Source organism: Anastrepha obliqua, chromosome 1 (genome assembly GCF_027943255.1).
Source record: "Anastrepha obliqua isolate idAnaObli1 chromosome 1, idAnaObli1_1.0, whole genome shotgun sequence".
NCBI lineage: Eukaryota > Metazoa > Arthropoda > Insecta > Diptera > Tephritidae > Anastrepha > Anastrepha obliqua.
The window spans coordinates 184,645,783-184,664,904 of record NC_072892.1 but is presented as its reverse complement, the minus strand read 5'-3'; the positions used below and the strand labels follow the sequence as shown (position 1 = coordinate 184,664,904).

At 35.9% G+C, this 19,122-nt stretch overlaps 1 protein-coding gene across 1 annotated transcript; it reads left to right on the top strand.

Moving 5' to 3' along the window:
* The first annotated feature begins 1,696 nt into the window (after nucleotides 1-1,696).
* Nucleotides 1,697-16,487, top strand: LOC129244099 (glutamate receptor ionotropic, kainate 2-like). The gene is made up of 15 exons (XM_054881718.1): nucleotides 1,697-1,940; nucleotides 5,625-5,785; nucleotides 9,000-9,216; nucleotides 9,269-9,459; nucleotides 11,314-11,515; nucleotides 11,708-11,871; nucleotides 11,985-12,215; nucleotides 12,427-12,630; nucleotides 12,704-12,788; nucleotides 12,890-13,166; nucleotides 13,220-13,421; nucleotides 13,575-13,800; nucleotides 15,648-15,760; nucleotides 15,839-15,988; nucleotides 16,050-16,487. The coding sequence occupies exons 1-15, from the start codon at nucleotides 1,835-1,837 to the stop codon at nucleotides 16,221-16,223; spliced, it is 2,703 nt and encodes a 900-aa protein (XP_054737693.1). The 5' UTR covers nucleotides 1,697-1,834; the 3' UTR covers nucleotides 16,224-16,487.
* Nucleotides 16,488-19,122: the final 2,635 nt, after the last annotated feature.

Genomic DNA, 19,122 nt, shown 5'->3' with positions numbered 1-19,122 from the left:
AACTTAGTATAAAAACCTTTTAGTAAAATAAAGATTTAAACGTCATATTGTTTGTTCATATCCCTCGCCTAATAGGACTCAAAACACTGACTACAAATCCCGAAGGTATGACGAATAATGTAAAGAGGCTTCTTAATTGATTGTGCAATTATTTCTAATTGATGTTTTGAAATTTCTTACCCACGGTGTCAAATCACATGATCTTGGCGGCCAATTGACATCGCCGCGACGTGAGATTATTCGGCAATCAAATTTTTCGCCCAAATTGTTTCGTTAGCTGTGTAACAAGTGGCACCGTCCTGTTGAAACCACATATTGTCCATATCCATATCTTACAATTCGGGCCAAAAAAAGTTCGTTATCATCTCACAATAGCGAACACTATTCACAGTAACTGCCTGACCGGCCTCATTTTAGAAAAAATTCGGCCCAATGATACCGCCAGCCCATAAACCGAACCAAACAGTCACTCTTTGTGGGTGCATTGGTTTTTCGGCAATCACTCTTGGATTATCATTCGCCCAAATGCGGCAATTCTGCTTATTGACGGATCCACTGAGGTGAAAATGTGCCTCATCACTGAAGATGATTTTCTTCGAAAATTCACTGTTGCCATTTCCTGCCACCATTCTGACCATTGACGACGCTTGAAATGGTCAAGAGGCTTTAGTTCTTGAGTCAATTGTACCTTGAAAGCCTGTAAGTGCAAATCTTTATGCATAATGTTCATCAACGACGAACGTGAGAGGTGCAATTATTGGGCACGACGACGAATTGAGGTGGCTCTTCAACCACACTATCGCGAACAGCAGCAATATTTTCTGCAGTATGAGCTGTGCGAGCATGCACTGGTGTTTTCACATCTCCTACAGACCCGTTTTGCTCAAACTTTTGCACAATTTTGCCAATTGTACGCACATTTGGACGATTAAATTAACCGAAAAAATCACGAAGTGCGCGATATGCATTTTGATTTGAACGCCCGTTTTCATAATAAGCCAGAATAACTTTAACGCGTTGCTCGATTATGTATCTTTCCATGGTTCAAATTGAATTAATCTGAAATTGAAAAATGACTAATAAAATGCAGAAAAAAACTTAACGTTTAGGTGTGGTTCACATTCAACATCGGCCCTTAAAATTTAACTACCTTTTATAAGGACAAAAATTCAATAACGTGATCCAAACTCACATATGATCGTAAATACCGAGAGGAAAAAAGAAAGAGATGTTTTTATCCTGTTCTTACCAACATCTTTCACGACCCCTTTTGTTAATCCGTTTTTATACTGAAGGAGATTTTCCTAATGAACTTCTTGTTAAAGCCCTAAGTGATTTCCTACAATTTTGATTCCATTTTTGAAGGACGAATTAAGTACAAAGTAAATATGTTACCTAATATGCATACCTACATATTTTTGGAATTTCTAAAGAGGCGCACAACGTTCCATTCTCTCATTCTCCTCCCATTTATGTTGTGCGTTCTACAAATGGGGGGCTATAGTATTATTTCGCTACCGAGCGGCAGATGGTGAGAGCGCAATTTTGTATTCTATCACTCTTGCCGTGCGTACATATTAAAAATATCAAAAACTTCGAAAGCTTTTTGTGAAGTATTCGAAAATTCCATTAAGTTTCTAGCTATTTGGAAGCAGACAATTCTTTAAATTTAGTTGCTCTCGCTATTTGTTGCTCTTCGATGCATTGGCAGTGTAATTTGGCGTATGAAAAAAGAGAAATAAAATTTTAATATTAAAAATAAACAAACAAGCCAAGAAATAAGTGAATAATAAATATTTTTGTTAAAATTACAACAAATGTGAAAGTTATTGAAATGAATATATTAAAAACATTAATTCTAACATTAGCATTTAATTTATATGTAAAGGCATGGTCGAATGACCTCGACAATAATGGCGACGATGTAGAAATACCGATCGGTAAGTGTGCTGTATTCACTGTTCCATGATGTGTGACATTTCCCCATAATTCGTGTATAAAATATACAAATACTGATGTGGAAGTTGCAAATGCCTTTCTTCCTTTTGCTTGACGCGAATTAATCTTAATGATGTTTGGTGTTATATGGAATACTAGTAGGCGGATTATAATCAATATCTACTGAATTAAAAATTGCTGGATCATTATCATCTGCTATATTCAGAAATGAATCATGAAATGGACGTGTCTATATCAATATCCTTTCTGTCTCATTCACTGTTTCGAGTTCATCAACAAACTGCATTTTTACAAATTCTTTATCTTTAAAGATACAGTCAATAAATTCGGTCATGTGATGTAGAGCAGGCGTGGAATCGATTCAATCATCATAATATCGTTAAAAAATATATTATATTTTGCCTCAAGTATACATTTTTTAGAGCTTTAATTTATTTGACTACCTTCTCTTTTTTTTGCCTTCTCTGAACATTTTTTCTTTTAACTACATGTATCAAGTTTGGGAAATATCAATATTCAAATAAAGTTTTCTTTGTAATTATGTATTTTTTGCAGCTTTTGGGTAGTTAGAAATGGTTACATATTTAAAGGTTGTATTCGTTGTATAGAACTACAAAAACTAATCTTCCTTTCTTCCTTTTTTGTTTTTTTGTTTTTGAATGGCCTAGGTGTGACTTGAGAGGCTCTAGGTGTACTCGTTTCATTTCATTTGCATCAAGTGAAAGCAAGACCCAGGCATTTGGACTGGCATACCATATAATAAATATTTATTACTTATTGTAATAATATTACTATATTAAATCAACTGGGTACTCTAATTCACCCACACTTCAAATTCAGTTTAAGGCTTTGATTAATGTTAAGATTATTAAAGATTTTAGCTTTTCACCAAATACATATGTCCCCAAAAATATTTGTATGTTTTAAATTCCGTATCTATTTATTCATAATAAATGTATGACATCTTTGTTCTGCTAAATAAAGTAACTTATAGTGAAAGTGATCCCATTTAATGAAATGAATGAAATGTCTTCATTGTAGAAATTTAGAGTTATGCATCCTACTTTTAGCTTCCCTATTGTAAAACAGGTCTTAACTAGAATTAAAATTGTAACTTCTGCCGAATTCTGGCAATTTCTGATTGCTATTTGACTAAGATGGAGTACACCTGAAAGAAAGTTGGAGTTCTGTGAGAGACATTCTAAGTGTGCACTATGAAAAATCTTTAAGATGATGGGCATATAAAAAAAATTTTAAATACGCAAAAGTAAAATCTTAAAACTTCTCACCTCATTTGCAGTGTGCGTGTGCCGCCCACAATACATACAGTCTGTGTCAGAAAAAAGGAGCCGCGATTATTCATGAAGTATAAAAGGTATATATTTAAATTTTTTTTTACATGAAAGTATATACAAAACTACTGTACTTCTTCATGCTTTGAATCAGTTTTTCTGCGTAGCTCGTCGACAAACAGAACTAGAAATTTTGCGAACTTGATGCACGAGTTACTTTAAATCATGGACTGGCCTTCCAGCAAGATGCTTTTTCATAGTTCCCCACACATTTTTAATGGGGTTGGCGTCTGGGGACTGGGGGAAGGCCAGTCCAATACTGTGACGCCATTTTCTTGTTTTGTTGTTTCTCAATGTGATTTTCTGAGAGCAGTGGTTTTGATGATGTGGGACGGTAGGATATGTTCGCCTCCTTAGATGGTGTTGATACTCACATATATTCCCTCTTCAGCAAGAACTGATCGTGCTAGACGTAGTCGGACAGAAGGGTCCCGCTTAAAAAGTTTATCTTGCTTTTTTGTCGTCACTCGCTTCAAGCCGCGCTCGGAAAAGTCATAAACATTTTTGTACACCTTATACCGCTGATTTCACATTACAACAAACTTTTTTGATTTTTTAATCACTTTTGCAGCCACGGTCACTTGGTCAAGCCGCGATTAAGGCTCTGACGACGCTATGGTGCAGAACGAAATTAGTAAACACCTGTATGAAGGAGATCAAATCTCTTAGGTGTGCAGGTAACATTTCTCTGATCTTCGTTCCAGGACATAGGAGAATGGAGGGAAATGAAATCGATGATGAGCTTGCCAAGAAGGCGCCTGAATTGGTCTCAGAGACCTCCTACCCTGTAATCGGCTTCCTCCTGACAGTTGTTAAAGGGGAACTGCACAAATTATTTGTCAGGAAAGCGCAGAAAAGATGGAGATCCATTTTTTCATGTGATATTTCGAACATCCTTTGGCCCCAATACGATATGCGAAGGACTCAGAAAGTCCTTTGAACTTCTCGCCATTCAATTTCCAAACTCATAGCTGTGTTTACCGGTCAATGGACGATCGGCACACATGCGGAAAAGCTAAGGTTACCATTTAACCCCCATTGCAGAAGCTGTGGGGACCTTTCAGAGAAGGAGACTGTAGAGCATTTTCTCTGTAAATGTCTGGGTTTGGCAGCTAGACGACTAAGGTCACTGGGTGCTCCTTTCTTCGACGCCCCAGGCAGTCGCCAATCTAAATCTAAATCCAATCAATCTCCTCCATTATATGAACAGCTCTGGCTGGCTGTAGATATTTGTCTGTAGAGGTCTCATAATGGTATCAAAACGGCGCTTTGCATTTTAGTGCTACTTGAGGAGTGCCAGACCGGCATTTCAACCATTTCACCTACCTACCTACCTTGCAACCGCGGCGTAAGATAATTTCGGCCCTTTCGAATGCGCGCATAAAAATACCGCCTCAAAACACTTCGCGTACTTCTCACTCATTTTTGTGTGGTTGCGTTTACGGGAAAGTTTCGAACGACACTAACCTGAGTTAGGACCGACGTCGTAGCCCTTGAGGAGGACTATCATGCAGCAAAAATCAGAACATCATATGTATGATATATCTTACAAGTTACAAGAAAAAAACCGGTTCTTTTCTTTTGACACAGACTGTATAAACATGATAGACCTTGGTGTGAAGAAAAATGTTTGCCATGAGCGTAAAGTATTTTCACCATTAGAGGTATGACTCTCCATAAAATGTCGCGAAATTTGAGCCTAGCGTTTCTTACAGCTTATTTCTTAAAATGGGAATATATTATAAAGGATTTTCCAATAACAGGTGTTATTGGGGAATGGATTGCGCTATCGAGAGATTATTAATGGCCTGAATTGGATGGTATTGATCTGGACAACGTATATTTTCAACACAGAAGCACAGAAGCAACGAAACCAGTGATATTTTTCGGGAAAAGTTTCCGGATCGTATTATGTCTCGATGAAGTGGTAACAATTGGCCACCGAGATCTTGTGATTTACTATAACACCTTGTGACTTTTTTCTTTGGGGTCACGTGAAAGAGAAGGTCTACGCCAACAGCCCAGGGTCGATTCAAGACCTCAAAGATGGAATTTGTGAGGCTATCGAGTACATAGGGCAGCCACTTTGCAATTCGGTTATGGAAAATTTCATGAAAAGGATTTTGTCTTTTAAGCGTGGTCGTGGTGGTCAGTTGCCTGCATACCTTCCTCTTTATAATGAAATAAATATCCGATTATTTATATTAAAAAATATAATTTTTCTTTGAATATCAAAATAACACCTCTGTTTGAAAACCCCTATACTTTATATGCATATTTTTTCGTTGATACCACGACTGCCTTAATTTATAGGAATTATTTCCGATCACAATGCGGAGAAATTACATAAAACATTTGAGTACGCCATCACTATAGCCAACACTGGTCTCGGCATACCGATAATAGGGAAAAGTGAAGAAACAAATTTTGGTGATTCAGTACAAGGGTACGCCCAACTATGTAAATTTATGCAGGTACGTATAGATGTAATATATCATATTTTAGTAACTAATAACTAAAATGTTCTGTATGAATCAACTAGACAAAAATGTTTTATTATACTAAATCCCAGAGCCAAAGAAATCTTCCATGCTCTTAAGCCAATTTTAATATAACAAATGTTGTGATTAAAGAATTTAGTATTTATGTGGTTACAGTGCGAAAATTTATATCATAAAACTCACAATTTCTCATTACGATTTTAAGATTTATTTTGATCTTTCAAACCTGAAATCGATCCATACCTACAAATAAATATCTTCCTCATCCACAGGTCAATACTGCCGCTGGATAAACGGAGTTTTCAATTTTCGATAAAGTTATATCCGTAAAAAAAGTACAATTTTTGATTGAATAATAATTATGAATTTTAATTTTAAAATGTTATTTTTTATGCCTCGCATTTTTGGCGTTCTTTGATAAATATGGCATGCGGGACTCTGGGTTTGAAGTCAAGTGGTCTCATCTGTACAAAATTTTTGCAGTAAACTTAATGATCGTCTACTTATAGATTTGTAGGTATGATGGCATAAAGTTTCCTCCGATAGAAATATTTACTCCGTATTCTCAGAAAATAAGAAATCAACTCCGCTTGACTTCAAATCTCTTTAAACTTTTTTTGAATTTGAAAAAATCGAAAATACATCAATTTTGAGCTAAGTTGTGAGAAATAAAATTTCTTATAATTTTAAAAAGGAAAACGCAGATATTCCTTTTTTATTAAAAATGAAGTCAATTGTTACTGACTCGAACAAATTTAATAAGCAAACAGTTGAAATTTAAAACAGTGAGATTTCTTAACTGTGAAATGTGTAAGTAGCTGTGATCAATCCGATATTCTGCAACTTTGCAAAATAAAAGCAAAAGCAACAAAAATATATTTTGGAAAAATATTGCTTATTTCTTCACCTAATAATAATGCTGCTGCAGAAAAATCGGTTTCAGAAATAGGAATAGGTAAAAAGTCAAAAACTCTGATAAAGTTTGTGTTAAATACTATTTTCGCTAAGACTCTAAGTATAAATTTCCCTATGCAAGAATAATGTGTGCTGAAACATATGGTAAATAATACAAAACTAATTAATAATATAAAAATAATAAATTTAAATTTACTACGGAAGTTCTGTTTTTTTACCTCTGTTTTATCATGCAATAAAGAAGGGAAAGTCACTTACTTAATTTCACTTTTTTGGTAGCCCCATTTCGGTAATACATATAAATGTAGTAAAAAAGCAAAAATTGTGTATGTATTAAAACAACGTAAAAATAGTAAAAATAGTTTTATCGGTTCAATTTTTTAGTAATTGCAAGACGATTATCAGCGCTTAGTTGAGTTTTATCATATGCACAGCTATAAATGTTACATGTCAAATAACTTTAAAGAATATAACTTATCATTTGTATCTTCTATGTATATTATTATATAGTAAACTCAATTCTTTTTACAATCGCACTTGTACGATGTTGCTACTTATATTTCTGGCCTAACATGGGAAAAATTTAATTTTTTTTTAATTTTTTCCAAAATTTTCTCCATGATGAACGGATTTTCGAAGCAATTTTTTGACCAATCGCATTTTTAGAGCCTTTTTCGTGGTATACAACGCGAACATATCTGTTCTATCACAAGGTGATCATACAAAATCTTATTGACTCTCACCACCCTAATGCCCAAAACAACAAAAAATTACAGGTCTACTGATATCGCCTTTAATCGATTCGCCTTGAGGCAAACCCATTTCAAACCCGCCTTTTACAGCGCCTTGCGTTGGGTTTGCATGCACTTTACTATTAAATAATGGCAATACGATTCATTTTCGTAATTTTCCCCCTTTGTTATTGCATTCTTATCGAAACAGGGTAATAATGTTTTGCATCTATGTTTTGTCGATATCGAGAAAATTTCCATCAAACAACCAGTGGAGACATTTGAAAACTCTCTCAAACTCGGGGATTGAAACGTATTAAAGTATAATATGGTTAGCGAATCAAAACTTTTTGAGTGCGTTTATGGTAAAATTTATAAGTTGGCCACACTGGAAGTGTCCAAAGCCACAAATACAATATAAATAGTAACTCTCGTATCGTACGTAGCCTTCCCCTGTTGTAAACTTTTTCACCAAAATACGTAAAAGTAAATTTATCCACTAGCATTTTAAAAACAATTTAATTTATAATTGTTTGCAATAATTAGTATATGTGTTTCCGATTTCTGGAGCTCTATTTTCAGTATAAACATCAGGGCCGCCTTCGATTTTTTTTTATTACCTCCTTTCGGCTGTTAAAATGTATTCCCCGTAGTCGTTTTTTGGCTCCATCAAACAGAAAAAGTGTTATTTGTTTCGTTCTTAGTCAAAAGTTCACGGATAATGTTGGCACTATGTGAAGGTGTGTTTTAATGGTGCAAAATCCACAAGTTGGGTTTCAAAACCCTTTCTTTTTTGGCGAATAATCTTTATTAACTGTCTAACTTCCTAACAAAAATTCGTGGCAATATCGTTGTAATCCATAAAATCCGTGAGCATCTCTTTCTCTTTTAACTGAAAACGGTGTGGTGTTTTGGTCTTGGTTCATTCGGAGCTTTCTACTCACACGCCTGATGTCTCGACCTCCAGTAATGATGTGTTTGACGAATGTTTTTTGTCTTTGGCGATATCATTGCGGTCCCTTTTTTGCATGAAATTCAGGACCTTTAGGACCAACCTTGCAGCACCACGGCGCAAACCCAAATCATATACTAGAATGTCCTGAATGGGTCCATAAGCAATGTTCAAGTCCTCTGCCAGGTCATTTATGGTTTATTTGCGGTTATTTATCAACTTTTCTTTCACTTAATTGATGTTTTCATCAGCTTTCGATGTTGATGGCCTGCCACTACGTTCTCCACAATCTCTTCTGAGGAGTTCATGCCACTCGTAAATGTAGAGAGCATCATTACCGAAAGCATCATTACCGAAAGCATCATTACCGAAAAAGTTTCCCAACATTTCCAAGCTTCTCGCGCCGTTAAATCCACTTTTAACACTAAATTTAATACCAACTCGTTGTTGCAAATTCAAATCCATTTTTAAAACTGTAGAAAAGGGAAAATATGTGTAGTTGTTCCGAGAACTTTTTGATACAGATGGTACATATTGATAAGATTAAAAAAACAAAAATTTACATTAAAAATTATCGAAATGTTTTCAGGCTGGTATAGGTGCCATTTTCGGCCCTTCTTCCCGTCAAACATCATCACATCTGTTAACAATATGTGATGCCAAGGACGTACTCTATGTGTACCCGCATATGAGCGAGCATTTGGAAGGTTTCAATCTCTATCCCCATCCATTGGATTTGGCCCGCATATTGCATGATTTAATTGATATATTTGAATGGACCCGTTTTATTTTTCTCTATGAATCGTGTAAGCATAAAAACTTACATCAGTAAATAATTTTTAACCACTTCACTTACAGCCGATTATTTAAGCATATTAAATGGTTTAATGTCCTTCTACGCCAGCGACGGCCCAGTCATTAATGTACTTCGGTACGATCTCAAATTGAATGGAAATTACAAGGCTGTTCTTCGACGTGTACGAAAATCAAAAGATGGACAAATAGTTGTGGTAGGCTCCACTTCATCTGTGGCCGATCTTTTAAGGCAGGTAAGACAGTGCAACTATTGCTATATTCTTTTGCATTCGACTTTCAAAAAAAGCACCCGAAATCGGTTATATTTTACAATTTGTCGTTTAGCTAGAGTTTCCCAAGTGCATATTTTCAATTCATATCACACAATAAATTGTATGTCCCTTATGTCTATTTAAATATGTAAGTACATTTGATATAAACATAAAAAGAACAAGAATATAGCCAAAAAGTACGGACCAGAAATTCTGTTATTTTATAAAGCATAGTTAACCCGTAACCCGCCGTAGTCGCATGGGGCGTACATGGCTACCATTCGGAAGTACGTATGTTCGAATCTCCGTACATGAAACACCAAAATTATAGAAAACGGTTCTTCTAAAAGTGGTCGCCCCTCGGCAGGCAATGGCAAACCTACGAGTGTATTTCTACCATGAAAAAGTTCTTCATAAAAAAAAATATCTGCCGTTCGGAGACGGTTTAAAACTGTAGGTCCCTCCATTTGTGAAACAGTACCAAGACCCACGCCATAAATAGGAGGGTGAGTTCGGCAAAGCTCCCAAGAAGGGTGTAAGCACCAATTATATAATACAAATATATATAAATTATATTTCGTGACTTAGACTAAGAGTCAAAAGATAAAGCTCAATAGATTACACAACTATTTGCTGGCTTCTGTTATAAAGTATTCACATATACCTATAACAAACGAAGTGTGTTTTGTCACCACCTTAAGCCCAAGTGAATATAACGATCGGCCTTACAGGGTTTGATTGAAAAGTAATGAGTCTTCCCGCGCGGAGTATCTGCCAAGCGATCAACCGAATCGGCTGATGGGGAAAAATGATCGTTGGACCTTCCCCTTCCACTAGAAACCGGTCCCAGTTCGCTGCCAACAGCGGTGCAGTCAACAACGCTCCGCGCGTGAAAGCTGTTTTAAAAGTGTACTAGGATTTTGCAGTGGTGAAAATGCAGCGACCGTTGGAGCAACGTTACTCGATCAAATTTTGCGTAAAGCTAAACAAAACGGGTACCGAAACCATTGGGCTACTCAAATAGGCTTACGGGAACCAATCTCTGTCCAGTTCCCAGATAAAACGGTGGCACAAGTCATTCAAGGAAGGCCGGGAGGACGTCGAACAATTGGACCCTTCATCACGACAATGCGCCGGCGCACACCGCCTTCCTCTGCATTGACCAAGATGGGGGTTCCGGTGCTTCTCCACCCTCCCTACAGCCCAGACCTGTCCCCTTCGGACTTCTTCTTGTTCCCGCGCCTGAAAAGAAAGCTGAAGGGGAGGCATTTCGACTCCATCGACGCGATCCAAAAAACTGTGACAGCCGAATTGAACCCGATTCCGGCGGATGAGTTTAAAAAATGTTTCCTGCAGTGGAATGACCGCTACCAGCGGCGTATTGACGCTCAAGGGTCCTATTTTGAAGAATATTAGTTGTATAAGCCAAAGGGTTTAATAAAACTGCTTAAAAAAATAAGGCTCATACTTTTCAATCAAACCCTGTATTGCATTTTATTTGGTTACAAAAACACTTCAAATCGAGTGATAGTACTGAATTGGAATGGAAGATGTCAGTGGGTACAAGTGAGAGTGGCGTCAGTGGGACGTCAAATCGAGGACTTACCGGAGAATAGTTACAGAAACGGGCTACAGGTCGCATCTAGTTATGCCTTGTTTGAGTTAAACCGGTTATATCAACACAAGTAGAATATTTTAAGTTGTTCCTCTTCATGTAATTCGCTAAATTTCCTAGTATTCTTTTATAGCTCGGATGAGAAAGAATATAGCCTATGTGCATTTGTGTAAATGCTAACTAACATTTTTTCCTTTAATTGTTCTTGTTTCCGATTGTAGGCGCAACAAGTTGGAATTATAAATAATAAATATTCCTACATTATTGGCAATCTAGATTTCCATACTTTTGATCTGGAAGAATATAAATATAGTGAAGCGAATATAACCGGCATAAGAATGTTCTCACAAAATCAATTAGTTGTCCAGAATCTCATATCGGAATTGGGTTATAACGGATACGAAAATGAGCAAATTGATAATGGTCGGTATTTGGAGAAATAAAAACAGAACTGTATATACACGTATAAAGTGGACGTGTTACTTTATACGTCTGCACTACTTTCAGTTTGTATAATAATTTTATTGTTATGTAAACCTTTATAAAATAAAAATAAATACTTTATACGTGTACATATTTAAGTACAGAACACTTATTTATTTTCCCATCCGGCAGGTTCCTGCCCAATAACTTTAGAAATGGCAATGACGTATGACGCGGTGCAAGTTTTTGCTGAAACCACCAAAAATCTCGTATACCGTCCTCAGCCACTAAACTGTTCTGACCGTAGCAATGAAGTGCAGCGAGATGGATCAACATTTCGGAACTACATGCGTTCGGTATAATTTATTTGCGATAGCAAATTGGTTTTATATTATTTGCCTTTGCTGCGAAATATCACAGATTCGACTGATTTTCTTGTTCAAAAAAAAGAATTTTTTTATTCATACAGATCAATATTCGGGAAAACACCATTACGGGACCAATATACTTTGAGGGTAATATACGTAAAGGTTATATTCTGGATGTTGTAGAACTGCAACCTACCGGAATTGTCAAGATCGGCACTTGGGATGAACGTAACAACTTGACTCTACAACGTCCACCTCCGATAGATTTATCAAGCGAAGGAGATGCCAATTCTTTAGTGAATAAAACTTTTCGTGTTCTTATTTCAGTGCCGGTAGGTTTGCATACTTATTTATTATTTCTAGTCTATGAAAAAACAAGGCGTATATAACAATTGAAGCCTAAAAAAGCCTAAATTTGAATAAGATTTCCTAACAATACGGCCAATAAAGATATTAAATGCAAGTTTTCTTATATTAAGATTAATATATATATAAGTATATGTGTATATATATGTATATGCCCATTTTGGTCTATAATCGTAGAACAAACCTTACGCCAGTATGGTGGAGAGCCACAAGAAATTGATCGGCAACAATCAATATGAAGGCTATAGCATAGACTTGATAAAAGAATTAGCCGCAAAATTAGGCTTCAATTATATTTTTATGAATGGTGGCAGTGATTATGGCAGCTTCAACAAGACAACGAACGTAACGACGGGCATGATGAAGGAGATCAATGAAGGTGTAAGTGAGCCTACCGTCGAGCCTTTAAATATTTTCAGTATATGTACATGTTTAATATTTTTCATTTGATAAGCGAGCAGAATTGGCTATTACGGACTTGACAATAACATCGGAACGAGAGGAAATCATTGATTTTTCTATACCTTTCATGAACTTAGGTAAATATACCTACAACAAAATCAATCTATCTAATACGAAAAAAATATAGTAAAAAGTTGTAACATATTTAAGTGTCTATTATCGGAATCTTTTTCTCTAGGCATTGCAATTTTATATATTAAGCCACAAAAAGCACCACCTGAACTTTTTTCTTTCATGGATCCTTTTTCCGACGAAGTTTGGATTTACTTGGGCCTTGTATACATTGGAATATCGTTTTGCTTTTTTATATTGGGCCGCCTATCGCCAACAGAGTGGGATAATCCATATCCATGTATTGAGGAGCCCGAAGAACTAGAAAATCAATTTACGCTAAATAACTCATTTTGGTTTACAACAGGCGCGTTTTTGCAGCAGGGTTCCGAGATAGCACCAAAGTATGCTAGTCATTCGTATATGCATTTATTATATTTTTTTAATTTTAACGAAGATCACTCTCTACACGCACACTTGCATCCATTTGGTGGTTCTTCACTCTAATCATACTATCGTCTTACACGGCCAACTTGGCTGCTTTTCTTACCGTCGAAAATCCTTCCGGACTCATTAACAATGTCGAAGATTTGGCTAATAATGAAGGTGGCGTGGAGTATGGCGCTAAACTCACTGGTTCCACACGAAATTTCTTTGCGGTATGTGTTTTAAATATATATTTCTCAAATCCGTTATTCCTTTTAAGATTACAACAGTCAACAATTCATAAATGTTTTACAATTTTCATAGAATATTAATACATATTGAGCACTACTTACGTAAGATATTGAAATTTTATGTCGCTTTTGTAGACCTCCGAGCATGAAGTTTATAAAAAGATGAATGAATATATGATTCAGCATCCGCATTTACTTTTTAAAACAAATCAAGAAGGCGTGGAACATGTTAAATCAGGTTCTCTTTACGCTTTTTTAATGGAGTCCACGTCCATTGAATATAATATTGTGCGGGAATGCAATTTGATGAAGATTGGTGATACGCTCGACGAGAAGGGATATGGCATTGCTATGGTAAAAAGTAAGTTTACCGACCACCTATATACATACATCTATTTATCCTACAACTAAAGGGTGATTTTTTAGCTATTATCTTTTTAAACAGTTAGTTTAAACAGCTGACGCAGGTTTCGTGTTTTGTTTCACTGTCAAACATCTTCAGTTTGGTCTCTAATTTAACCATGAATCGTCTTTCAAACGAACAACGCTTGCAAATCATTGAATTTTATTATAAAAGTGCGTGTTCTGTTAATCAAGTTTATCGCGCGCTTCTTCCATTTTATGGTCAGTTTAATCGACCCACTGATTTAGAACCAAATTTACATTATTGGACATCAAACCACCAACACGCTTACGTAGAGTGCGAACTGAAGAAAATATCGCGTATCGGCCAGTGTTAATGATTACCATCAATTATCGATTCGTCGCCGTTCGCAGCAATTGGGCCTCTGTTACTCAACAACGTGGAAAATTTGCGAAAGGATTTAGGTGTGAAGCCTTTCAAAATACAGCTGGTGCAAAAATTGAAGCCGAACGGCCTAGCGCAACGTAGAATTTTTGGTGAATGAGCTCTTGGAAAGTTGGCCGAAGATCCACTTTTTTATCGAAAAATTGTGTTCAGCGACGAAGCTCATTTTTGGATCAATGGGTACGTAAATGAGCAGAATTGTCGTTTTTGGAGTGAAGCCAGAAGAATTGCAAGAGCTACCAATGTATCCAGAAAAGGTTACAGTTTGGTGCGGTTTATGGGCTGGAGGTATCATTGGACCGTACTTCTTCAAAGATGCTGCGAGTCGTAACGTAACTTTGAATGGTGAGCGCTACCGTGATATCCAACTTTTTTTGCCCAAAATGTAAGAGCTTGACTTGCATGACATGTGGTTTCAGCAAGACGGTGGCACATGCCACACAGCACGCGTAACAATGGACTTGTTGAGAGGCGAGTTCGGTGAATATTTTATTTTACGTTAGGGACCTGTCAATTGGCCACCCAGATCGTGCGATATAACGCCTTTAGATAATTTTTTGTGGGGCTATGTTACAGCTCATGTCTATTGAGACAAGCCTGCTTCAATTAACGCATTGGAAGACAACATTAAAGAATTTATATGTGAGATACCGGCCGAAACATTGGAAAGAGTATGCCAAAATTGGACTAAGCGGATGGACCATTTGAAGCGTAGTCGCGGTCAACATTTGCATGAAATAATCTTCAAACATTTAATTATATGGACTGGACGATTTAAATAAACATTTCTTGCATTTTTCTAAATTTTACGTGTGTGTTTTTTTGAAAAACTTCCTATAGCTCTTAAAAAATCACCCTTTATATTATAACCAATTATCAAATATAGTTCCCCAATATCGTAAAGTCTGTTATGTCGTTATAAATAATCCCATATTAATGTACACCCGCCATAGATGGAGTTAGACAGCAACGGTTTAACATTTCAATGCTATGCAGAGCTGGATGTAAAATTCTTAAGTATGAAATTTGAGCTTTCCTCTCTTACTCAGGCAAAAAAAATCATACTTGGGCAATCTACCGAGTTTATCACAATCGAAATCAATGGTCGGTAGATTTAACCTAAATAGATAGATTTAACCTAAACCTAAAATCATCACAGGAATTGTCACAAGGCATTGTAGATTGAATTATCATCATCTTACTAACTTGAGAATATACCGTTACCGGTATATTGTATTAGAAGCAAATGATTAACAATTGAATTTTGCCATATTTGGCATGTCCCCAAAAATATTTTTGTTGCTGTCCCTTATGCTGAACTTCTATTTAAAGGCGCAACTAAGGAGAACTTTATATATTTAATATTAAAACTGAACATATAATATTGTATAATTTTACAGATTGGCCATATCGTGATAAATTTAATAACGCATTGTTGGAGCTTCAGGAACAAGGTGCTTTGGCGCGCTTAAAAAAGAAATGGTGGAATGAAGTGGGCGCTGGTGTTTGTAATGTATGGATATAAACAAAATTGCTTGCGCAGCTCAAAGACCTCAATAACTTTTACACATTTTCGATGCTTTTTGTTTAGAAAAAAACCGGCAATGGCAATGCTGAAGCTTTGAATTTAAACAATTTAGGTGGTGTATTTCTGGTGCTCGGTGTGGGAAGTGGTCTTTCTCTTGTCTATGGCATAGTAATGTGGTGCATACATATAGCGCGAAAAGCTAGATACTATGAGGTAAATACAATAAATTATCAATGGAATCCTCTCCGCAAATTTTTATGTTTTCTCACTACAGGTACCTTTCGGGGCCGCCTTTTTGGAAGAATGTCGGATTGCAGTTGACTTTGCCAATAATGAACGCATTCTCAAGACGGCGCAATCAGTATATTCACGTAGTCGGAATTCTCTTGTTTCGATTGATTCGATAGAAATTGATCCAGAAATCGAAGATAATTCAGAAAGTGACTAATAATTGGTTAAAAACTATGATTATATACTACGTTTTAGTCAGTAAAACTGATCAAACAGTTTATAATAGTGGCACATGCATTGATTTTACTTGTACAGTCATACATTACTCGTATATACGGTTGCCAATTTTTGAATTTCAAAATGCACCAAAGCTTAGAAAAAGTTCGTTTTTCTACACTAAAAGCACTTAATCTTTTTAAATCAAAGAATACTTTTTTTCATAACATTTTGTATTTAACAAAAGTAAAAAATAAATATGTAATGGATCACATAATTCAATATCACGAAACTTATTCATTCATAGCGATTCTGTAAAATAAATTAGCCGCTAAATAACATTTGAAATGTACAAATTATAAGTACGAGGGTTGCTCAAAAAATTAGGTGCATTTTCAAATTTCGCGGGCTATGTACATTTGACTTTCGGTTATTTTTGTTTTATGTTGGTACACTCGTCTCGAAGATACATATGTTTACGGTTTTAGCGACATAGCATGTTTAGTTTGTGTGTGAGACGCATAAATAAGACAAGTGTTTTGCGTGTCTGGCGATTTTCTGCTATCGACACTTGGCTCTCCTGGAATCTTCCATTTGGACGATTGGGCTTTGGTTTCGATGTTATAACCATAACTGTTTTATTTTATGTATCACAAAATAGAAACAAATACTGAAAGATTTGTTTATTGTTTATTTCGTTTTGCCACATAAATTCAGGTAGTGTGATGAGTTCGTTTATTTAGAGAACTTAACATTTTACATTCTCTACGAATTATAGTATAACTAGCGGCCCGGTAAGTACTTCGCTACGTATAAAGTGAAATATTAAATCAAACTCATTTACAAAAAAAAATATATATTTAATTATTTGCTAGCTATTTTAAAACTTAATCCAAAACATTTGGATAAACAATATTTTTTGTTTTTCCATTTTGAGCATGAATAAACAAACGGCTGGGGGTCCCGACAGGCAACAAGTTGGTCATGTGAAAAACATGATTCCTCCAAATTCACACCACAAACGTTAAGTGTTTGCCCTTGAGCTTTGTTGATGGACATCGCAAGTGATAAACGCAAAGGATATTGTAATCGTTTGAATTCAATGGCATATCAGTTGGAATCATAGGGATACGCGGTATTAACCAAACTTCTCCTTTTGATTTACCAGTTAAGATCGTAGCTTCAATCAAATTTGACAATAAATTTTTCACTGCCAATCTGGTGCCATTACACAGTTTTGGTGAATTAATATTTCGCAACAATATAATCAAAGAACCCACTTTCAGATTCAAGCAATGCGGTGGCATACCAGCCGGTTCTAATGAATTTAAAAATTCAGGTGGATAATTCATTGCCTCATCTTGATTCATAGCACTGTCAATTGATTTATATGTCGTGACTACACCTAGTAGTTTTGCTTGAATTTGAAAATTAATGCCATTGATATTAATGTTCTTCGGTGCTAAAATGGCGCGTTCTCTCAACCAATCATGATTTCGGTAATTCTGAAGAATATTTGGAAAAACACATTCAATCAATTCATCTATCGATTTCGTAATTGTACAAAAATTGTTCGGTACAGTAATCAATCCGTTGGTTCTGTCGATTTGTATTTTACCATCACCAATTTGTAACAATTGTTTTGAAAACTCATGGGCAGCTGGATCATTTTGTAGGTGAATACGCATATTAATATTCAGTGTCAATTTTTGTACATATCTCCAAATAGCTGATGACTTCAAACAGGCATTTATTTCATCAGCAGGAGTTGACCGAGGAATGGCAGGCAATGTTTGTCGAAAATCCCCTGACAGTAATATGAAAGCACCACCAAAAAGCTGTTGGTTACACGTAAATCTTGCATTGTTCGATTAAATGCTTCTAGTAATTTTTTATTCGCCATTGTACACTGATCCCATAAAATAATTCACGTTAATCGCAGAACTTTTACCATAGCAGAATTTCTTGAAATATTGCAAATTGGAGTTTCAATCACCTGTACATTCAATGCCAATTTTAATGCAGAGTGTGCTGTCCGACCACCTTCTTATAATGTAGCAGCAATTCCCGAAGATGCAAAAGTGCCAATGCAATTTTCTGTTCCGATCGAATAGTGACTAAAATCAGTGATATAACGAACGTTTTGCCTGTACCACCAGGTGCATCCAAGAAATATAACCCACCTGCATTATTGGAAATGGCTTGCATGATTGTGTCATATACATGTTTTTGCTGAATATTCGTTTTGGTTATATTCGATTGTACAAATAAACGCAAATCATTAGAATTGAATTCCTGCTCACGTTGCAATTCACGATCAAACAGATCATGCATGTCACGATTTGGTGCGGTCATACCCAATTGTACTAATGTTTTATTTGCAATCCGTAGACATATATCTTCAATTATTATCAAAGCTTCGTTGTACATTTCCAAAGTTATCAACAAATCAGGATTTCTTGCATGATAACGCATACGAATTAAAATATCTTCTGCAATATTATGTTTATATTTGTTTCATAATTCAAGTGGTTTTGATGGCATACATGTTGATAATATAACGGCAAACAGCATTCGAATTTATTGAGGATGAGCCGAAATAGATGCATCATGAAATGTTGAATCCCAATGTGCATCATCCTCCAACAAATGCAAAAGTTGGCATGCTTCACGGTATGTTTCACACAAATGACCGTTGACTGTTCTCAATTCTTGAAATGATTTTGAGCCATTCACGTTAACTAATAACAATCTCAAATAAAAACACTCAACATTGTTTAGATGTAGTGTATATATTCTGCCAATTGCATCTGTTTGGAAAATGCCAGGATGTCCATGAACTGCTGTTCCTTGTTTACGTCTTTAAAATTTTTTCGAAGACACATTCCATGTGTAATACT

Bases quoted from the DNA above. Each gene is read 5' to 3' on its own strand.
- LOC129244099 (XM_054881718.1), top strand. From the start codon at position 1,835: ATGAATATATTAAAAACATTAATTCTAACATTAGCATTTAATTTATAT. The intron at 1,941-5,624 runs GTAAGTGTGCTG...CTTAATTTATAG, and splicing joins CGATGTAGAAATACCGATCG to GAATTATTTCCGATCACAAT. The intron at 13,167-13,219 runs GTATGCTAGTCA...ATTTTAACGAAG, and splicing joins GGTTCCGAGATAGCACCAAA to ATCACTCTCTACACGCACAC.